This window comes from Carettochelys insculpta, chromosome 2, assembly GCF_033958435.1.
Source record: "Carettochelys insculpta isolate YL-2023 chromosome 2, ASM3395843v1, whole genome shotgun sequence".
Taxonomy (NCBI): domain Eukaryota; kingdom Metazoa; phylum Chordata; order Testudines; family Carettochelyidae; genus Carettochelys; species Carettochelys insculpta.
Window position 1 is genome coordinate 107948402 of NC_134138.1, and position 23014 is coordinate 107971415.

Genomic DNA, 23014 nt, shown 5'->3' on the forward strand with positions numbered 1-23014 from the left:
AAGTCATGATAATGGAACATATTGGTTTGCAACCCAAAAACAAAGGTTTTAATTTTTCTGTTCTTTACATTATGGCGCTGTGGAGGTCATGCTGTGTGTGAGTTTGTCTGTGTGAGTGTATGAGCATGGGAGGGTGTGAGTGTGTAACCTTCTGAAAATTAGTCCCCCCTTTTTCCTTTAATAGTGGCCTTTAATAAAATACATATGATTGCATCCTGGGCTGTTCTTTAAAGTAATTAGGGTGATTTTTAGATCCAGGGGAAACATTGCCTCCCTTTCCCTCTTATTCCCCTGCCCATTATTAGACACCAATTAAATGAATAACTACATCTCACAGATTAAAGTGTAAGAACTACAAAATTGCTTGAGTAGTAACAAGTACATGCTTCTTCTGTAAACATTTGTGGAAGAAGGATCTTCTGGAAGGGGGATTTCCTTAGGAAGGACCCCCATTTCCTTCTGAGGGAGCCCCGTCTACACAGCAGCTTTGCTTCCAGAAGGGGACCTGCTGGAAGCAAGATCTCACAGGAATATGCTAATAAGGCATGCAATATTTTAATCCATGACTCATTTGCATCTTCTGCTCCACTCATTACCATGTTCCTTCCACAAAGCTGGCGGGGGTGGGGGAAGGCTGGTGTAGAAGTGACCACAGGCACTTTGTGAACTCATGCAGCTTGATGCTTAACAATACAGTGGAGGAGGTATAATTCAACTGTCTTTCTTGGGAGATGGTCTCTCTAAGACAGAGATGAGGAAAACTGGCAAAGTAGTATTGCTGCTGCTTCACCACTATGTAAACTTGTGAACAAAAAACTTCAGACTTCAAGCCCTGTTGGTTTGGCATCTTCACCATTACTGAATTAACAAGTAATTAATATGCACGCACATCCTCAGACCCTTCTTCTGCACACGAAGCTCACAAATCAATAAATTGAAATAGGTTAAAAAGTCACATCTCTTGCCAGAGTTCAATATGAAAACATGAGTTACACTTAAGTAAATGTATTTTTTTAATTCATTTAGTTTGTTAAGAAAGTGATGGAATGAGACCACTGGAAATTTGAGATCATTTATCTATAAGTTAGAATACAGACTAACACAGCTACTTCTCTGTAACTATAAATAAAATACAGCACAAGCAGAATCAGTGGGACTTCTCCCACACAAAAAAACTACAACAGAGACTTATTTTGGGTCATCAGAGCTTAAAATAAGTGTTTCATATTTCCCTAATTTAAACCCAGAAGTTATTTCTCTTTGGCTGCATCTGTGGCTGCGTCTCCACGGCCGTGTCTACACTTACAAAAAACTTCGAAATGGACATGCTAATGGCTAAATCTAAGAATACTAATGAGGTGCTGAAATGAATATTCAGCACCTCATTAGCATGCTGCCGGCCATTGCACTTTGAGTGCACCACAGTTTGCTCACCCATGGCTCGTCTACACGGGGGTCCTTTTTGAAAAGACCCTAACAACATCAAAATCCCCTTATTCCTATCAGCTGAATATTCATTTCAGCACCTCATTAGTATTCTTCATTTTGTCCATTAGCATGCCCATTTCAAAGTTTTTTGTGAGTGTAGATATAGCCAACGTGCAGCTTCTTCCAGACACAGCATGCTAATGAGCTAACTGGAAGATGCTAATGCTGTGCGGATGCATATTTTCCATACCTCATTAGCATATCAGCATGTGGTTCAGAGTCCAGAAGAAGCTCTTCTGGACTCCGAAATAAACATGGAGACGCGCGGCCCATGGGGATCTTCTAGAAGGAAACCAAAAACCTTCTGGAAGATCCCCATGGACCACATGTCTCCATGTGTACTTTAGAGTCCAGAAGAACTTTTTCTGGAGTCTGAACTGAAAGCTGATATGCAAATGAGGCATGGAAAATTTGTATCCATGCCTCATAAGCATCTTCTGGTTAGCTCACTAGCGTGCCACTTCCAGAAGAAGCAGCACATGGAGATGCAGTCTACATATGTCAGATCTTCCGGAAGAAAGCTGCCTTCTTCCAGAAGATCTGTGGAGCATCCACACATGCAAGGGGCTCTTCCAGAAGGAATCTAAAAGAATTGACCGCTTCTTCTGGATCCCTAACACTGGTTCCATAACAGGAATTGTGCCTTCTTCTGGAAGAAGGCATGAATGGACACTTGCAGGCCACTTCTTCTGGAAGAAGTGATCTGCCATGGCTGCTCCCTGCTGGAGCCCAGACACAGTCTAGCAAGCCCCTGGGGGCTCTATGGTGCTTGGCTCCAGCATCAGTTAAAGCTGCAAGGACCCAAAACCCTGCAGCAGGAAGTAGGGGCTGTGGAGGCTGGCAGCACACGCAGGGCTGCTGCACCCAGACTCCTGCCACCTCTGCTGTGGTGCCCGGCAGCCAAATGACCAGAAGTCAGCCTCCAGGCATCCTCCAGGGCACCCTGGGGAAGCCAATGAGGGCAGTCCAGAAAGGGAGCTGCCTAGGAAGAGAAGAGCCCCGGCATGGATGGTGCCAAAGCTGCAGGACCTCCTTACACTCTGGCGTGAGGAAGAGGTTCTCAGGGAGACCTCAGGGCACTGCCGGAATGCCCCCCACCTGTGCTTGCCTGGCCACAACCATGGGCCCTGTAACGACACTGTCTGGACTACAGACCAGGTCTGGTGCAAGATTAAAGAACTCTGTCAGAGCTATATGTGTGTCATGGACAGGGGCTGCCACTCCAGTGCTGCCCCAGTGAGGTGTTCCTACTACACGGAGCTCTGGGACATCTAGGTGGGGGATGACACCTCCTCAACCCTCCACATGTGGAACACTGTGGCAACGGAGATGCCTGCCACACCAGAGGGGGGGCCCCATCCCAGGGATGGGTGAGGTGCTGTCAAAGCTTCGGGCCAGGCAGCAGTGGCCAGGTTGGGGGTGTCAGAAGTCCCCCAGCCAGGCCACAACCCTCCTGAGTGTCTGCAGCCCAGCAGGCATGGGGGGTCTGTTGGCAGAGTCTGATGGAGGAGGCTGCAGCATACATGGCTGCCCTCTGCCACCAACATACATTGGTGGAGAGGCTCCTGGGCGCGGAGGCAGAAGAGCTTAAGTGGCACTGAGGCACGTGGGGGGAGTGGGGATGTTCCACCAAGTGTGCAGGGCCCTCGTGGTGCCTCTCCCTGCCCCAGCCACCCCCCACAGCTGCACCCCCTGCTGCTCTGCCCCCTCCACTGCCTAATCCATCCCCACCCCTGAGGCCCTAGCTGCCCTCCTTCCCTGGGACTTTCTGCAGTGGAACTGAGGGACCTTGGGGCCTGGATCCTGGACGTGATGGGCCCCATGGGAGGCCACAGGAACCCTCCCCCCTGTCCCTCCCACTGAGGCTGTGCCACCAGCCACCCTGCACTACCTCACCGTGCTCCCTGACCCATTGGGGCTGTGATGGGGATTGCACGCCTGGAAGAGACAGTCATAGAAGATGGGGTCATGGACCTCCACACCATCCCTTGGGTAGGGACGCCCCCATCTCCTTCTTCACCCAGGTTGCTATGTCCCTGCTGCCCTGACACCCCACTGTACATAAGTGACACCTGTTCATTTTAAGGTAAACTTCTATTTTATTACTATTGTACTTAATGTTCTAATCCATTGATATTGTTTTTCGTTTAATAGAGTTGGTGCATGGGGAGACATCTGAATCTTGCCTTCAGATGCCTAAAGGCATACTCAGTGGGGTTCCAGGAATGTCCAAGCTGGGCATTAAAGAGCTCCAGGGATGGTGTCAGCTGTCCATGTCTGGGTGCTGCATCCACAGCTGCAGAGGGTATACTGGGCTGGCAATGAGGCACAGCAGGATGGCAACATTGCGGAGGACATGTTCCCGCTAAGCGACATACTTGCATGCCTCCATCTGGTGGCACATGGAGGAGTTTCTAAAGATGCAGTCATCATGTGCCCAGCTGGGCCACCCCACATAGAAGTCAGTGAAGTGGCCCCAAGCATCCACCAACACCTGGAGTACAATGGAGTGGTACCTCTTGCAGTTCATGTATCGCCTGGTGCAGCGGCCTGGTACCCTGATGGCAATATGGGTGCCATCCATCATCCCAAAGCTCTGGGGGAACCGAAGCTCAGCAAAGCATGCTATAAACACGGTAAGGTCCCCAAGGTAAACAAGCTGCTGTGCAAGCACGTCATTGATGGACCTCATAACCTGCAAAAGGAAGAGAGCATACATGCTCAAAGGTGTGCCCAGGGGTACCCCAGCCCCATCCCTAGCCCACCCCTCCCTCCCTCTCTTACTCCCTCTCTCTGGGTGCCCCTCTGAGAGCAGGACTGTATATGGGTAGAGCATTGGAGTTCCCTGTGGTGGGCCTCCCTGCCCCTGGTTCTAGGCCCTTCCTGCCCTCTAGGGTCCTCATTGCCCCCTCCCTGATCCCTGAGATGGGCCGGGGCTTGGTGTGTACCTCGAGTACAACAGTCCTGACAGTGGACTTGCCCACCCCAAATTGTTGCCTGACGGAGTGGTAGCTATCCAGGGTGGCCTACTTCCAGATGGCAATGGCAAAGCACCTCTCTACCAGGAGGGCTGGTCACATCAGCATGTCCTGGAGGTGAAGTAGGGGACTGAGTCAGGAGCAGATCTCAAGAAACATGCCCTTCAGCATGCACGGGTTCTGCTGTAATTGGTCTTCAACACAATGGGCCATGACTACCCTGTCCTACCAGTTGCTGCTGGCAGCATGGGTCCACACATGGGGGATGGGCTGTCAGGGGCCCGGCAGGGGCAAGGGTTAGTTGGGGACCTCAAAGACCATGATGCATTCCCAGAGGAAGCCAAGGAGGGTGGCCAGGAGGCTCCCCAGCAGCCTTGTCAGTGCAACCCTGGCTGCTGCAGCTCCTTGGGGTCCACGCCTGACACTTGGACTGGTGCAGGAGCAGAGAGAGGATGAGCTGTGCTGTGGGCAGCATGCTGAGCCTCAGAAGCTTGTACAGGGAGGGGCTGTTGGGGAGGGGCCCTTTAACAGGCTGCATGGCCAGTGCCCCAGAAGGGCTCTCTGGTCACTTGACCCAGTCTGCAGCGTTTCCAGCCCTGTTCTTCCAGAACAGCGTCTGTGTATGTACGGACATGATCAGCTGGAAGGCCAGGAAGCTCTTTTGGATAGTGCTTTGTGTGTAGACACCCTCTTTCGGAGAATGATCTTCCTGAAGAGGGTTTCTGGAAGATCCTTTTCTGGAAGATCTGACACATGTAGACTCATCCTTAGGCTGTGTCTCCATGCGCCACTTCTTACAGAAACAGCACACTAATGAACTATCCAGAAGGAGCTAATGAGGCAAGGATACAAATTTTCCACTCCTCATTAACATGTCAGCATATGGTTTGGGGTCCGGAAGAAGCTCTTCCAGACTCCAAAGTACACGTGCAGACGTGCGGCTCGTGGGGATCTTCCAGAAGGAAACCCTCCTGAAAGCCCCTTCTTCCCTGAACCACATACCGATATGCTAATGAGGTGCAGAAAATTTGGATCCACGCTTCATTAGCATGTTCTGGATAGCTCATTAGCATGCCGCTTCCGGAAGAAGTGGCACATGGAGACACAGCCTTTGAGTTTAGTTAATTTCAGCCATTTTGATTGGCTATGTCTACACGAGAAGCCTCAGTTGACAGAAGTCACTGTCGGAAGGGATGTCCCAGCAAAACTTCTGACAACAGATTGTGTCTACACATAAAAGCAGACCGAGAGAACAATCCACGCTGTTGAAAGAGAACAGCCAGACTGCCTGGCCCTCTCTTGACAGAATGGCTGACCAGAAGCCCAGCAAGCAGCCCAGTCTGTTGAAAAATGGGCCCCAGAGCATCTACACAGCAGTTTTGTTGACAGAACACTGTCAAGACAGATGTCATACCTGAATGGGGAGAGGTATAATGCTGCTGTTAGATGTGCCAAGTTTTGTTGACAAAATGTATTTGTCAAGTAGACACTGCATTTTTTTCCTGCAAAAGCCTGGTTTTGTTGGGAAAAGCCACTTTTGTTGACGTGGCCATTACAACTAAAGGGAGAAAGAAATTCCTGTTTTCCCTGAAGAATTTAATGTAGAAAATGTCACCCCAAAATCTTGTATATAAGACACAAAGCTTATACCTGTGACATGCTGAGAAACTTCAAGTCCTATTGACCTTAGTGGAAGCTGACAGCATTCATCACATCAGAGAATAGAATACAAAATAATGAAAGTATTATTTCCTCATGGTTTGTAGTTATTCTACTGCCTTTGATACCATGGAGCTGTGCAACTCTGTAGTGTGGAACACAACACTGGTGCTGTTAAAAACTTCAGTTGTGCAACTTCAGAATCTGGTCTTACCAGATTTTTTTTTTTGGTGCCACATTTCCTTTTCTCTCAGCTTGGATTAAAAGAGGTGAATTGATGGTAGATATTTAATATTGCAGATTTGACAGGTACTAGTTATTGCATTCAGATACAGAGCCATTCTCTAAGCACTCATAGTTTAGAAGTGTTCAGACATGAGTTTTCACTTCAGTTTACCACTATAAAATTGGGTCTGGAGCCAAATTCTGGTTTTACATCCTCCAAATTTCATAGATTTTTATATCTAGCCCTGCCTTTCATACATCAAAGTTCCCATTTACAGCTAATATGTAAATTCTTACGTGGCTAGAATTAAAATATTCAACTCCAAAGCAGTGTTGCCAAGTTAGCATTGATGCAGAAATTCAGCATCATCTGAGCTGTGCAAGCTCTGCTTTTGCCCACCTGAGACAAAGGGTCTTTGAAAACCAGGACATCTATGCCAAGACAGAGCTCCTTCTATACCGTGCAGTTGTTATTCCAATGCTACTGTATGCATGGGAAACCTGGACAACATACAAACGTCATTTGAAAGCACCTGAACATATTAATGCTACCCTAGAAGAACACAAAATATCTCCTGGGAGGATAGGTGTATGAACACTAGAATCTCAGAAGAGTCAAACATGACCAACATGGAAGCCATTATCATCGTTCAACTACTTCTTCAGACTGGTCACAGGGTCTGCATGTCTGATCAGCACCTTGCAAAACAGATTCTGTTTTCCAAGTTGAAGGAAGGACAGAGTAGCATTGGTGGCTAGAAGAAGCCAGATAAGGATGTGCTGAATGCATACATGAAAAAGTGCAGCATTGGTGTCGATATCTGGGAAAACCTTGGCCAGCACCATTCCCAATGGAGTGCAGTAATCTGGGAGGCACAATTTGAGAGGTCTTTCTGCAGTGCAGATGAGGAGAGGTGGAGAAGAAAAGAGCAGCAAAAACTGCCCTGCACCCCTCCAACAGCTACACACACCTGCCCCTTATGTGGTAAGATGTCTGGCCCCAGAATCAGGCTCATCAGGCATCAGTGGACTCACAAATAGGAAGATGACATGAAGACGTCCTACTTGTTGTCTAGTGACCACCAACAGAGTTCTGGGATTGAGGTATTTTGTTTTTGTTTTTGTTTGTTTTTTTTCATGTCAAGAGATCTCACTTTAATGCTGTATTAACTTTTTTTTTGCATTTAATTGTGAATATCACTTCCTTAATGAGGTCTGATTCCAGCTGAAGCCTAAAGGTAGACATGATTGCTCTCAGAAGTTATCATAATATTACCCATACTTAAACTAATAAAGTATCCAACATAGAGTAACTGATTTTTGTAATGAACGATCCAAGATACTGCAAGGTTTCAGATGCTAGAATCATAGTGTTCAAAGACAGAAAGGAAGAGGACATACACAAGGGCTTGCTGAACTAGTAACGAAAAGTAAGCAACCACAAATATAGTATTGGCTACGTTTATACTGCAAGGTTTTTCAGGGTTTTACAGAAATAATTTCATACTGCAAGAGCATTTTGCAATTGAGCATTCACACTAGAAAGCCCAATTTTGAAATAAGTACAATCATGGGATGCCTCACTGGAGACCAATTAAGTCAGGCCAAGATAAACTATATCTCTATTTAGAAGTCATCTTAAGTCATTGATTTTCTTTGCTATCACTTGTTTGGCATAGGATTCTATGGATACCACTACTGAATCTACTTGCTTCCATAAGATTTTGGTTGCAGGTTGGAATCTGAAGTTGAAACTTTTAGGCCAGCTGATCTGTAAAAGAACTAGAACCCACTTTTTTTTAAATCAATTTAGCACTGAAATTATAGGTAAGACAGTACGTTTTTTGTAAAAAAAGAGGAGTCAGTAACCAGCCGGCCTCCTCTCTTCCATCCCCCAGCCAATCCCATAGCTGGGGCTGCTGAGGTGTCAGTTTTGAGTACTGTCAAGTATCAGCACAAAAGTACAGAGGAAAGGTGAGAGAGGAGAGTCCTTGCATTTGGTCAACTTGTGATGTAGAAAGAATGGCAGTGTGAACAGCTGTGAAACCCAGCTGTGCTACATACAAACTGCACATGGAAGCATCTAGATACTACAGAGAAGGAAGTCTTGGATATGCTTATTAATAGTTTTATTTTTTTCTGAAGAAGCGGATGTAGGAAGGAATCAGGCAAAGGCTGATCAATAGAAGTGGCTGACAGATACTGGGTCTGTCCCTGGTACATAACCTGCATCTATACCAAATGACAAGAAGGCATATAATCATCAACTGAAGGGGTTATTCTAAAGGTTCCAGAAGAAAAAAAGCAATAAAAGAAAGAATGACTAAACCCAAAGTGTGGTCAGGTATTACGGGTAGTTGCCCAGGTCTCACTGTACATTATAAACATTATTTGCAAACAAACAAACAAAGCAAAGTGGCTCAGGATAGACAAAAATATATTTGAGATTAATGTTTGGTGGAGGATTTGTGCTCAATTTCTGCAATCAAAGCCTGCCAGGCCAAGAAAAAACAATTGCTTTTCATGTCCACCATTAATACTCATTAGCAGCTGCTGCATCTCAGACTGCATCATATTTGCCATTATTTGAAGATTATGGTCCAACACTAAGGCACCTGCAGCATATTAAATGCAAACTGAATAACAGCAGTGTCTTGTATAAGACAGTTGGCTACTGCATGAATAAATTGTGTCAAACAGCTGGAATTATCCAGTCATTATGTCTGTGTCTCATCTTACATAACCTGCATTAGTCTTATGAGTTTGGAAATCTACACTGGCAGCTTGCCAACCCTCAAAAATTCATTGGTATTTCAAAGCCTCTAATGATTTTAGAAGGTATCACTGCCAAATAATGTTTACACAAGTGACTTTGGTTTGTTTCTCCTCAAAAGCATGAAAAGAGTCTCTTGGGGAGCTTAAAAATATTTCCTGCAAGTCAATTCACAAGTAGACAAGGTTCCTTTAACAGTTTATCATACCGTGTATTGATTGGAAAGAAATTTGTTTCATATATTCCTGAAAAGATTCTGACCCTGTACCTGAAAATTCATGGGTATGGCTGGCTTTTAAATCATTCTTTTAACTACTGTATCTTTGACATCGCATCATAGCAATTTTTTAGAAACGGGACTTCTGAGTATACAGAGACAACCACTGTTGTGCTGCTACATATCACTGAGTGGCAGTTCCTGACGGAGCCCCCCTTTTCTATCAACAGTATACAGTGTACATTATGCATACAGTACAACAGTATGGTGTACAGTTATGACAATTCAGAGGGCAAGTGAAAGTAAAAGAGGAGGCAAATAAGTGAGCAAGGAAAGGAGGGGCCATTATGTGATCCTGGGAGTAACTTCTTGTCTGTAGTGTCTGTGGAATGGGGGTGCTTGTGGTGTGCTTACTGCTTGACTAAGATACAGTGTGGTTTATTTGCTTGGAGGACAGTGTGCTGAGGTTAGTAGCCTGTTAGGCAAGGCTGAGAGCTTGTTAGCAAGGTTTTGATCACTAATCCCTTTAGCACCCATCAGCCCTTAAGCAGGGGACATGGCTACTCAGGAAGGCCAGGGCTCTAAAAAGTCCACTCCTAAGAGGTCAGAAGAGCAAGTGAACAGGGGAGTCTTGTGAGGGAGTTCTGAGGTGTGTGAGTGCTGCAAGATACACTTAACATCTCTAAACTTAGAACTCAAACCACTTGATTTACAAAAAGGAAAAATAGAAGAAGGTAACAACAAAATTAAAGGCAGCCAGAAGCCCAGCAATAGCGTAGGGGTTATCCAGTTTATTGCATCTAAAATAGCATGTATGATTACCTGCCCTATGGACAAAGATGTGTGTATTCAGTGCAAGGAGCTCCTGGCCCTCAGAGACCATGTACAGGGAGATCAGAGGACTGAACTGGAGGAGTTCAGGGAGACAGAAAGGTACATAGAGAACATTTTCCAGGACACAACAGACATGTCCCACCTCTGGTCAGATGGCCTCTGTGCTGTTGAAGAAAGTGAAAGTCTCAGGGAAAGACAAAATTCAAGATCATGACTGGTGTGCAGAAAGTAAAAATAAAGATGAGAAGTAGGGCTCACCAAATGAAATTAACAGGAAGTAGGAGTAAACAAAAACAAAAACAAAAGGAAGTATTTCTTCACACACAGAGCTTGCAAACTCCCTGCTAGAGGATGTTATGAAAACCAAGATCATAACAGGGTTCAAAAAAGAATTAGATAAATTCATGGGAAATAGATTCATTGATGGCTACTAGCCAGGTGTGTAGGGATGGTGAGCCTTCATTTGTCAGGTCTGAGAATGGGCAACAGGGGATGGATTGCTTGATGACTATATGTTCTGTTCATTACCTCTGGGACACCTGTCATCGTCTGGTATCAGAAGACAGGTCCCACGGCTAGATGGACCTTTGTATGGTTGTTCTTATGGTCTTAAATTGCTAGTGGTTAAACTGATTCAAAATACAAGATTTTAAGCTTCAACAGATTTAAACTTTTTCAAATTAGAGAAAATGTTACACTAACACAGCTACCGTTCTGTTACTATTCAACATGAAAGACACTATTCTTAGCCATTTGGAATAGAGATCCATCAATTATATGAAAAAACTCGCACAGATCCAGACAGACATCATCTTTCTCTCCAACTGCAAAAAGACGGACATCGTACCAAGGGACTGAAAGTGAAAATTACATTACAGTCAATATACTACACTGATTATGGTACACACTCTGTAAGAAACTGAGGATCCTCTTGATCAGTATCCTGTACAACAAGCAGAAGAAGATCAAAAATGTCCTCTCTCACCTTGAAACTCTCATCAATAGTCAAGCATTCACTTAAGACACCACATTGAGGGACTTTAACCATACGAGACAAAAAATCTATAATACACTCTTCCACTCCCTACAAAAAAGAAAGGACAATAAACTATCTAAATTACTTCATACCCCAGGATACTACAACTGTGACAACCTCAGCTCACTCGATAATATTGTTAACCTTTCCAGCTACAAACTCAGCCCAGCAGAAGAGTCTTTCCTATCCTGGGGACTTCCTTTGACTACGTCTACATTAGCCAAAACCTTTGAAATTGCCATACAAATGGCCATTTTGAAGTTTACTCATGAAGCACTGAAATACATATTCAGCACCTCATTAGCATGCGGGCGGCTGCGGCTCTTCGAAATTGAAGTGGCTCACCAGCGTGCGGCTTGTCCAGACAGGGCTCCTTTTCGAAAGGACCCCGGCTACTTTGAAGTCCCCTTATCCCTTTGAGCAGATGGGAATAAGGGGACTTTGAAGTAGGTGGGGTCCTTTCAAAAAGGAGATCCATCTGGACGAGATGTGCAGCAGTGAGCTGAGTCAATTTTGAAGTGCCGTGGCTGCCCGCATGCTAATGAGCCGCTGAATATGTATTTCAGCGCTTCATTAGCAAACTTCGAAATGGCCATTTGCCTGGCCATTTCGAAGTTTTTGGCTAGTGTAGACATGGCCTTTCTGACCCACTTCCTCCATGAAATTAATACAATTTTGTGGTGACCTTGAAGCCTTCTTTCACTGTTTCCATCTAAGAGAATACTTCCAACACACCAATGTCATCAGTCTCACTCGCTAGATCCCCCCATAACAGCACCAAAAGAAAAAGAGTTGTATGTGGACTCCCTCCGATGGTCATTGTGGCAGTGTGGATTTCTATATTCAATGATTTTGTAACTGTGCACAGAATGACACTAAGCACAAACAACACTGAGTGACACACAGTCCCCCTCTGCTATGTATATAGGACAAACGGGGAAAAAAATATAACTTCACCGAAGAACGAATGGGCACAGAGCAGACATTAGGAATCTGATTACACATAAACCTGGCAGCGAGCATTTCAATGGAGTGAGCCATTCTGTTAAAGACCTGAGAACATACATCCTACACAAAGAGACTTTAACAGCAGATCACAAAGGGAGATACGTGAACTGCAGTTTATGATCAAATTTGATACTTTGACTCTTGGCTTTAGTAGAGATAGCAGCTTCCTCACACATTATGAAGACAGTCTCCCTGCTTTTGATATTCCTAATAATCTCAGGCAGGATATTTAGTATTTCTCACCCTTCACTCCACCCTTCGGTTCTATACATCTGATATGCTAGTTTCTATTTCAATTGTTTTGGATCTCTGTATTATAAAACCATGAGTGCTGTACTGGAAATGTTATATTTCCAGATCTGAGGAAGTGTGTCTGCCCCACAAAAGCTCATCACCTAATAAATTATTTTATTAGTGTCTAAAGTGCTACATGGTTTGTTTAATCAAATCAGGGTTTAGTTCATCTGCACCAATATTAGTTTACCATACAACATATCAAAATTAACGGTACACTGAAAGCTTCATGAGAACAATACAGGTATGTTTCCTTAAAAAGATTAGAACACAAGCTTCCTGTTCCCCTCATTCCCTATTGTGCCTTTTAGGGAACTGGCGCATTGTAAAAAAATGTGGAGATGCTACTTAACTAGGATTGCTCACAGATTTCCAATAACTTTCCTCTTACAGTGTATATGAAAGCTTTTCTAGTCCGCTAGTAGTGACATTTTAAAGCTCATATTCAAATATTAAAATGCTTCTTCAGCTCCAGTTTGAATTACTTTTTTCTGATATGACTTATAGCCTGATCCTGCTAAATTTACTTAGCTGAGTAGTACCACTGACATTGATAGAACTTTTCCCACATATAAAGACTATTTGAGTAAATGTTGCAGAACTGGTGTCGCTAGCTAAATTGTGAGGCAGGTCAATCTGGATCATGGAGGGGATCCTCTAGGAACCCATTTTGAAGTAGTTTAAAAAGGGGAAAATGATCAAGAGCAGTCAACATGGATTCACCAAAGACAAGTCATGCCTAACCAATCTGATCAGCTTCTATGATGAGGTAACTGGCTGTGTGAACATGGTAAAATCAATGGATGTGATATACAAAGCTTTCGATACAGTCTCTCACAATATTCTTGCCCATAAGTGAAGAAAGTATGGTTTGGATACATGGACTGTAAAACGGATTGAAAGCTGGCTAGACGGTCAGGCCCAACAGGTAGTGATCAATGGCTCTGTGTCTGGTTGGTGGTCGGTTTCGAGTGGAGTGCCCCAAGCATCAGTTCTAGGGCCAGTATTGTTCAATAGCTTTATTAATGACCTGGATGAGGGGATGGATTTCACCCTCAGCAAATTTGCAGATGAGACTAAGCTAGGGGGAGAGGTAGATATGTGGGAGACTAGGGATAGGGCTCAAGTGACCTAGATAAATTGGAGAATTGGGCCAAAAATCTGATGGGGTTCAACAAGGACAAGTACAAAGTCCTGCACTTGGGACAGAAGAATCTTAAGCTTTGTTACAGGCTGCGGACTGACTGGCTACGTAGCAGTGCAGCAGAAAACGATCTAGGGATTACAGTGGATGAGAGGCTAGATATGAGTCAACAGTGTACCCTTGATGCCAAGAAGGCTAATAGCATATTGGGGTGCATTAGGAGAAGCATTTCCAGCAGATCTAGGGAAGTTATTATTCTCCTCTATTCGGCAATGATGAGGCCACATCTGGAGTACTGAATCCAGTTCTGGACTCGCCAACATAGAACAGATGTGGATGCATGGGAGCAGGTGCAGTGGTGGCAACACAAATGATTAGGGGTCTGGAGCACATGCCCTGTGAGGAGAGGCTGATGGACTTGGGCTTATTGAGTTTGCAGAAGAGAAGACTGAGGGGTGATTTGATAGTAGCCTTCAACTTCCTGAAGCAGGTCTCTAAAGAGGATAGAGACAGGCTGTTCTGAGTAGTGACAAATGGCAGAAAGAGAAGCATTGGTGTGAAGTTACAGATGAAGAGGTATTGTTCGGAAAAAAGGAAAAATCAGGAAAAACTGTTTCATAAGTAGGGTGGTGAAGCACTGGAATGCTTTACCTAGACAGGTGGTGGAATCTCCATCCCTGGAGGTTTTAAAGTCCTGGCTTAACAAAGTCCTGGCTGAGATTATTTAGTTGGGGTAGATCCTGCTTTAGGCAGGGGTATAGACTAGATGACTTCCTAAGGTCCCTTTCCACCCTAATATTCTATGATTCTATGAAAGGTCCCCCAAGTCCCCTGCCTGCATTCACTTTAGTATTTAGGGACTCCAAGGGGCTTGCTGTGCCTCTGGACTGAATCATCAGACTTTTCATGAGATGGAGTGAGATGGGATGGCAAAAACATGTCATTTTTTATCTAGTAACTGGCTCTTCTGTCTGTGATTATCAGACAGTACTAAATAGTGAGTTCTTGAGCTTGGCAGGCTGGCTGTGTAGTGAAATGTAGTTACCTAAGATGATTTTGTAATAATAACCCATATCTTTGTGTTTCAGCCTACCTTACAGTGACTATCATTGCTAGCTCCTGCTCACATTGGAGTCAAGTTATGATTTCCGGGGTGAACTTCATTGATTATTCACACCTTTCAATTAAACTATTTGTTTAGCTCTTTTTCCTAAATAATTAAGCAACTTAATTTGATTCCTAGCTAGCTTTTTTCCCACTCATGGCATCCCAAAGTATTTGCTAATTAATAGGTTAAATCACCATAGAACATCAATTGTATGAAAAAATAAAGCAGCCATTATATTCTCTGCCATAGCTGAGTAACCATCAGACACATAAGCCTCTTTTAGCAGGAGAAGATGCAGTCTAGAATCTTACTGCCATTTGGTAGCCTATCAACAGAAAAGAACAGATCCAGACATTGGACCTCATTCTCTCATGCAGTAGTGAAAGGCATTACTCACAGGCACACCACTGGTGTTTAAATTTCGCAGTTCCTTCTAAGCTTATTAATGTAGTTTGATTTATTTTACATCAGTTTTTCAATGTTTTGGATTACTCATTTGATAGGATGCCTTGTGTGTTATCCTGGGAAGGAGCAAGGCTAGGGGAGTAAACCCTGACAGAAAATCCGGAGGGGAGTCCTAAGGTGGTTCTGTGCCAACTTCTGGCATTGACCCGGCAACTCCTGCAGCTGAGCTGGTACCAGACGTAGAGGTTATCCTCTCCTTTGGACTATATCAGTAAAGCCAAGAGTGAGACACTGGTGTCTGGGCAGCCCAGGGTCCCAAAAAAATTGCCCAGGCTCACACCTGGAGAGGTACTGCAGCATTGCTTAACAGCGTTGAACCAACATGGGAGGTAACAGATACCGGTTATAGGCTCTTGCTCAATTGGCGTAGAGGACGAGAGCCAGGGGTTGCCTTGGATGGTGGGAGAGATCATCGCATCTCACTAGACAGTCACCACCGCCTCAAGCTGGGCAGCCCCCAGCCAGAAGGGTACTGTCCCGCCACAGTTCACCTGCCTCACTGGGTGCGTAAGGCTTAAGGTTCCCAAACCTGACAAGTGACTGAAATTTGAGCACCAGGCAAACCAATAAGAAAATCAACAAAAAAGAAACCACCAAAGTTTTAAGCTTGCTTGCTGGAATGTGTGGACTATGCTGACCGGTTTGACTGAAGATCTTCAGGACATCAGCGACACCCGAAAGACCGCAGTCATCAATGAGGAACTGAAGAGGCTCCAAGTGGACATTGCTGCTCTGCAAGAGACGCGACTCGCAGATTCGGGATCTCTAAAGGAAAAGGACTACACCTTTTGCTGGCAGAGTAAAGCCAAGATGAACCCAGGGAGCATGGTGTTGGCTTTGCCATCAGAAACACCCCTCTACAAATGGTGGAATTAGTCATGGGCAGATCAGAAAGACTCCTTCAGGTCATACTTCAAATTTGCACCGGTCCTGTCCACCTGATCAGTGCTTATGCTCCAACCCTGTACACTACACCAAAAGTAAAAGACAAGTTCTATGATGTGCTTAGTGCTGCCATAGCACAAATACCTGCTCATGAGTAACTGTACATTTTGGGTGACTTCAATGAAAGAGTTGGAGCCGATCGTGACTCATGGCCTTCCTGCTTAGGCCACTTCGGTGTGGGAAAAATGAATGAAAATGGACAGCGTGTTCTCGAACTTTGTACGTACCACAATCTGTGCATCACAAACCCATTTTTCCAAACCAAGCCACAGCACAGAGTGTCACAGAGACACCCACGCTCGAAACACTGGCATCAACTAGACGTGGTCATCACTAGACATGATAACCTCAAAAACGTCCTTCAGACACGCAGCTATCATAGTGCCGAGTGCGATACAGATCACTCACTAGTTTGCTCCAAACTCAAGCTGAGACACAAGAAGCTGTAGCACTCTAAACCAACTGGAAGGCCCCACATTGATGCCAGAAAGACAGCAAACTCAGAGACAGCTGAAAAGTTCAGAGTGACCCTCGAGGAGAATCTGCGCAGCAGCACTGGGGGTGCCGATGTGACATCCAGATGGCAGCAAATGAGGGATACAATTTACAACATGGCCTTGTCAGTGTTTGGAAGAAGAGCTAGAAACACAAATGACTGGTTCGAAGCTAACTCTGATGAGATGATTCCAGCCATCGAAAAGAAGCATGCTGCACTCCTGGAGTACAAACGCTCACCGAGCCAGAGCACCCTGCAAACACTCAGAGCAGCCAGAAAAACAGTACAGCAGACAGCCAGGCACTGTGCCAACAACTACTGGCTCGAGCTGTGCAGCAGCATCCAGACCAGTGCTGATTCTGGTAATCTTAAGGGAATGTAAGAGGGCACCAAGAAGGCATTAGGACCCACCCAGAACAAGATGGCACCTCTGAAATCCAAATCTGGTGAAGTCACCGCTGACAAAGCCAAACAGATGGAGCACTGGGTCAAGCACTACTCCAAGCTGTACTCACGCAAGAACATTGCGGTTGTTACAGCCTTCGATGCCGTTGAGCTCCTACCAGTAATGGATGAACTGGATCAGGAACCAACTGTGGATGAACCAAAGAAAGCCATTGACAGCATTACAGTAGAAAAGGCCCCAGCCAGGATGGTATACCACCAGAGGTAAGTGTGCCAGGGACATCCTCCTGGAACCCCTACATGAGCTAGCATGCCTGTGCTGGAGAGAGGGAGAGGTTCCACAGGATATGCACAATGCTAACATTGTAACCTTGTATAAGAACAAAGGAGACAGAAGCGACTGCAACAATTAATGTGGAATCTCCCTCCTAAGCATCACTGGTAAACTGTTCGCTCGCGTCATCCTCGGCAGAATCCAGAAGATTGCTGAGAGGGTGTGTCCTGAATCACAGTGCAGACTCCGCACAGAGAGATCTACCTTTGACATGGTCTTCTCTCTGAGGCAGCTGCAGGAGAAATGCAGGGAGCAGAGAAAGCCACTCTATATTGCCTTCATCGACCTAAACAAAGCCTTCGACTTGGTCAGCTGGGATGGACTGTTCAAACTGCTCCACAAGATAGGCTGTCCACCACTGTTACTCAAGATGATCCAGTCTTTCCACAAAGACATGAGAGGAACTATCCAATATGACGGCACATTATCGGATGTTTTCAGCATCAGGAGTGGCGTCAAACAAGGATGCATCCTTGCTCCAACATTGTTCGGGATCTTCTTCACACTCCTCCTGAAGCATGCCTTTGGATCTTCAACAGAGGGCATCTTTTTGCACACAAGATATGATGGGAAACTGTTTAATCTTGCAAGGCTGAAAGCTAAATCTAAGGTGTGGGAAGTCCTCATCAGAGATATGCTGTTCGCAGATGACGCTGCTGTAGTGTCACACACAGAAGACCAGCTTCAGAAACTGCTGGATCAGTTCTCCAAAGCATGCAAGGACTTCGGGCTTTCCATCAGCCTAAAGACACAAAGGTACTTGGTCAGGATGTTGCTGAACCTCCATCCATCAACACTGACAACTATACGTTAGAGGTCATCCACGAGTTCGTTTACCTCGGGTCCACCATCACTGGGCCCTGTCATTGGAGACTGAGCTAAATAGGAGGATCGGAAAACCAGGCACAACTCTGTCCAGACTCAGCAAGAGAGTGTGGAATAACATCAAGTTGTACACCCACACCAAAATGCAAGTCTACAGAGCCTGCATCCTTAGCACCCTCCTTTACAGCAGTGAGTCTTGCACCCTGTACGCCCGCCAGGAAAACAGGCTGAGCGTCTTCTACTTGCGCTGCCTCAGGCGCATCCTTGGAATATCATGGAAGGACAGAGTAACCAACACTGCTGTCCTTGAGCAAGTTGGAATCCCAACCATGCACACCTACCTCAGGCAGCGGCGGTTCCGCTGGCTTGGCCACGTCCGCAAGATGAATTATGGAAGGATTCCAAAAGACATCCTGTATGGCAAGCTAGCCTTTGGCAAAAGACCTCCCAGATGCCCCCAGCTGCGCAACAAAGATGTTTGCAAGAGGGACCTCAGGGAGGTAGACATTGAGCAGGACAGCTGGGAGGAGCTGGCAGACAATCGCAGCAGATGGAGGCAGGGACTACACAAGGGACTTCAGAAGGGTGAGATGAGGATCAGACAGCTATCAGAGGAGAAGCGAGCCCACAGAAAGCACAGTATGGACCTGCCAGACACCTGTTACACGTGCAACAGATGCAGCAAGGACTGTCACTCTTGTGTGGGCCTTCACGGTCACAGTCGATGCTGCAAATGATGATCCCAAATGGAGCTACGAAGGGCGCGATCCATAGTCTACATAGACTGAAGGATGCCTACTACTACTACTATTTGATAGGATTCCATTTCTACATTTATTTCATAGGATATTTCTTCCACGTATAAAACCTCTTTTGTTTTCAGTTTTCTGTTTCTGAGACAAAATAATTGGAAAATGCAACTTTTCATTGTTATCTTCATCATGTATGGATTGTTTGCCATCATCTATATTCTCAGGATTTTAATTGAATTTTGGGGGTAATTATTTTACTGTACTTGGGTAGAGTGAGAAGAATACTTATAAAATAAATATTTTTCCATTAATCTTATTTCAAGATAGCAGAAGATTATATTACACTAGTATAAATGTGATAATATTCAACTAAAACTAGAACTGTGAAGAATGATTTCTTTCATACATTACTTTTAAATTTATAGTTTTAACCAAGGCTGCTAATATTTCACCACAATCAGTCTCAGACTAAAATTATGGCAGATCTTATTTAATAATACTGTAATTCAGGACATTACAGAGTAGTACAAAATGTTTTCTGTGTCATAGACACACTAAGTGCTATTTTCATTTTAATAAACTGCAAGTACTACAGCAGAAAGCATTGTTAAGTATTCTATTTATTTTAAAAAAACACAGGACCTTTAATGACCCATTATATATTTGGTTCATCTCTGAACTCAGAACAGGGTGTAGAAAAAAAAATCTCTCTCTCAATAAATCAGAAGGATTCCCAAAATAAAAGATTGTTCTTCACTGAAGTCTTACTCTCATGCTTCATTATTTAAATATAACGAGTCTCTGTCATGTATACTGGAAATGGAATTTACACCTTCAGTATGGAAAGCTAGGAAGCAGGTGCAAAGTGCCATCAAATCAGAAGAATCAATATCATTCTTCAGTGTAAATCAATTAAATGAGTAGATCAAAGTGCAAGGCAATGAATGAAGAAACAGGACTCACTGCCTATTGGAAAAGAGGAAAGACATAGAAAAGGGGAGTAAGGCATTCTTACAACATTCTTACAACCCTATGAATTATTATTACAAAATTATGTTAGGTAACAGCCTTTCACTATGGAGCCAGCCTGCCAAGCTCAAGAACTCACCATTTAGGCATTCTTTCAACAGGGAAGGTCAGCATACCCTGTGGAAGACCTGTACATATTCCCAGGACTACACATATCCCCTGATTGAGAACCACTGATCTAGATCGCAAATGCTACATTTACTTTTTGCATAATCAAAATAAAATAGAATATAATCCTGCACATTCTTACAGGCTCTTAGATGAGGTATACTAAGGAAAAAAATCTCATGCTTGACTGCCTAAGTTAGGTGTATGTTCAGGAACCTAACTACGTGGCCTGAATTATCAAAAGGACACAGCAGTTAAAACTGCTGTCCCATGAAAAACACAGACCCTTGATTTGAGAAAGCCAGTAATGTTCATCAGCTTTTGTGTTTCTGATCCACTCTTCCTTTCTCCTGAAGATCTAATTTCAAAGCAAACTGGTAGAAGACAGCATTAGCACTTCAGTTACAAGGGTTAACACCAACAAACCCAGGTTGCAGCACCAGGTATTGAAATTGTGATCACCAGGGCTAAAGCCCTGTGCTCTACCACATGAGCTAAAGGACATCTGGCTCTCAGCCTGGGCTGTAGAACAGAGACTTCACTCACCATAGTATGAGGTCTCAGTGCCTCTGGGTGCTACACAAGCCTGGGTGGAAAAAAGGAGGAGAATTTAAAAAAATAAATTCTACAGCTGATTTTATTTAGTTTTAATATTTAAAATTTAATTGATTAGGGTAGGCAGCTGAGCTTTCTTTCTGCAGAAAGATGCAAGAGGGAAACTAGAAAATATGCTTATGTAAAATGAGTCAGTAATGCTACATCCAAAAAGAACCTTATTTACCACTTTAAAATCCCTAGCCTGGCCTCCTTCATAAATAGTATGATGCTAGTCAACAGGAATCAATTAGGTTAGCAGACAGAGGTGCAGAAGACATGAACAAGGCCACAAATATGCTGAAACCAGTTTTACCTGTAGCATGCATGGGTGCTTAGCATCTTTGAAATACCAGAACATTTATATAGTTTTAGACATTCAAGTTTGAAAACTCCGGCCTACAGGGAATTGGAGACCTCAAAAGTGCTCCACAGCCAAATGTGAGACTTGCAGAAAGGAAGGTTGTGACACCTCACAGGCACCTTCTCTGCTTGTGTTTAATAAATCTCATTAGTAAATGAAAGTCGAAAACCAAGTCCAAACTGTAACAGACAAAGCTAGTTTTCATACTTGCAGTAAATGAGCTTCAAATAAAATAGCAGCAGAAGGCAAACATGCCTGCTTGCTCCCCTTTAAAGTCAACTGCAAAACTGCCATTGACTTCAATAGGGTGGAAGCTAGCCAAGTATAGGACTAAATGGGGAACCATCCACAGAATAATGAATTACTTAGAAAAGAGAGAAGTGGACGATAATGGACGAAACTTAAAACATTCTGTAACTATTATACAAAATTCTGAGCCGCCAAAAGTCACACTACTTTACCCACACAATGAAAAAGAAACTGTTACCAGATTTTAAATACATTCCATTCAGAAATGACAATCCCAGTGCCCCGATGTAGGTCAGTGACCAACCTGTCAGCCTCTCCTATGCTACTTTCAAGAATCCAACTTGTCTTGCACGTCCCAAGTTTCATGTCACTTAATAAATAACTTGCTTATAAAATCAGACATAAAAACTTACACAGAAGAGTGTCATAGTACATTATTACTGAAAAGTGGGTTACTTTCCCTTATTATAAATCAACTGAAATACAAATATTGTGGTCACATTTCAGTGAATAATATAAAAGTGCCATTATCAAGCCATTGTCAGTGTGACTTTTAGTTTGTCCTGACTTGGTTATTACTCTTTATATAGCCTGTTGCAAAACTAGGCAGATAGCTACGTAGGTCAGCGTACCCCGTGGAAGACTTGTGAATGTTCTGAGGGCTACACATATCCCATGACTGAGAAGCACTGATCTAAACAGCGAATGCTACATTTAATCGTTGCATAATCAAAATAAAATAGAATTATGATGAGAAAGCATAAAAAACCCAGGGTAGTTTAATAAGCAAGCACAGACAAAAAGAGACCACCTCTGAAAAAGTGAAAGCAAGTTAACTACCATATTTTGAGAAGCAGATGCTTGAGTCAACTAAAAAAAGTTGTATTATTTTTTCCTAGACCATGATGTTTTTATACTAAAGAAGGAGGTTCAACTCAAAATGATTTTCGAACAGCTAATTGCTTCAAAGTAATATCAGCTTTAGAAGTATTCAATTACAGAAAAACTAAAGCTAACCATGACTTTTGTAAATGCTAATCAATTAGATAAGCAAACTTATGTGACTGAGTGCATAGTTATGTGTTTTTGATTAAAGCTATCAGCAAGCATAAAAAATAATACCATGCAAGGATCATATATTTAAGCAATCAGCCAACCAACCAATCAACCAACAACAACAAAAAACAGCACAAAATCCCCCAAGAAACAAAATGGCCAAACACTAATAATAATAATAATAATAATAATAATAATACATATGATGAAGGGCCAGCGAAAAAGCCATGGAGATTTCCACAAACATAATATGTGGTGAAAAGCTAACTGTTTGTTAATCAGCTGTTTTGTATGTGCATCTTAAAAGCAGAAGCAGTGATATCTTCTCAGATCTACATGTTGAAGATTATCAGGAAGGTGTACAATAGTTGTGCAGTCATATATAAAAGCCTGAAAGGAGAAAAAAGAAAACTGTTCGTATTTACTAGCAACTCATTTGGGTGTTGCCCGCCCTCTCCTCCCTGCTGAACCACTTGAGGTCCAGTATGAGAGACTCAAGATGTAAATTGGAAATGTTCAGAAGGATTTTCGTTTCAGATGAATCATCATGAATGCACGTTCATGAACACTCGGGCATCAGAGTGGTCTAGTAGTCGATCAAAAAGACCTTTTTTAATGTTTGAACTGC

At 43.8% G+C, this 23014-nt stretch overlaps 1 protein-coding gene across 1 annotated transcript in view; it reads right to left on the reverse strand.

Moving 5' to 3' along the window:
- Positions 1 to 12251, reverse strand: part of NETO1 (neuropilin and tolloid like 1) — a 159801-nt gene extending 147550 nt beyond the window's left edge. Inside the window, exons 1-3 of the mRNA XM_074985452.1 lie at positions 12168 to 12251; positions 11160 to 11258; positions 4005 to 4183 (exon numbers count right to left, since the gene is read on the reverse strand). Of these exons, the coding sequence (XP_074841553.1) occupies positions 4005 to 4183; positions 11160 to 11258; positions 12168 to 12251 (362 nt within the window). The remainder of the gene's footprint in view (positions 1 to 4004; positions 4184 to 11159; positions 11259 to 12167) is intronic.
- Between the last annotated feature and the right edge of the window lie 10763 nt (positions 12252 to 23014).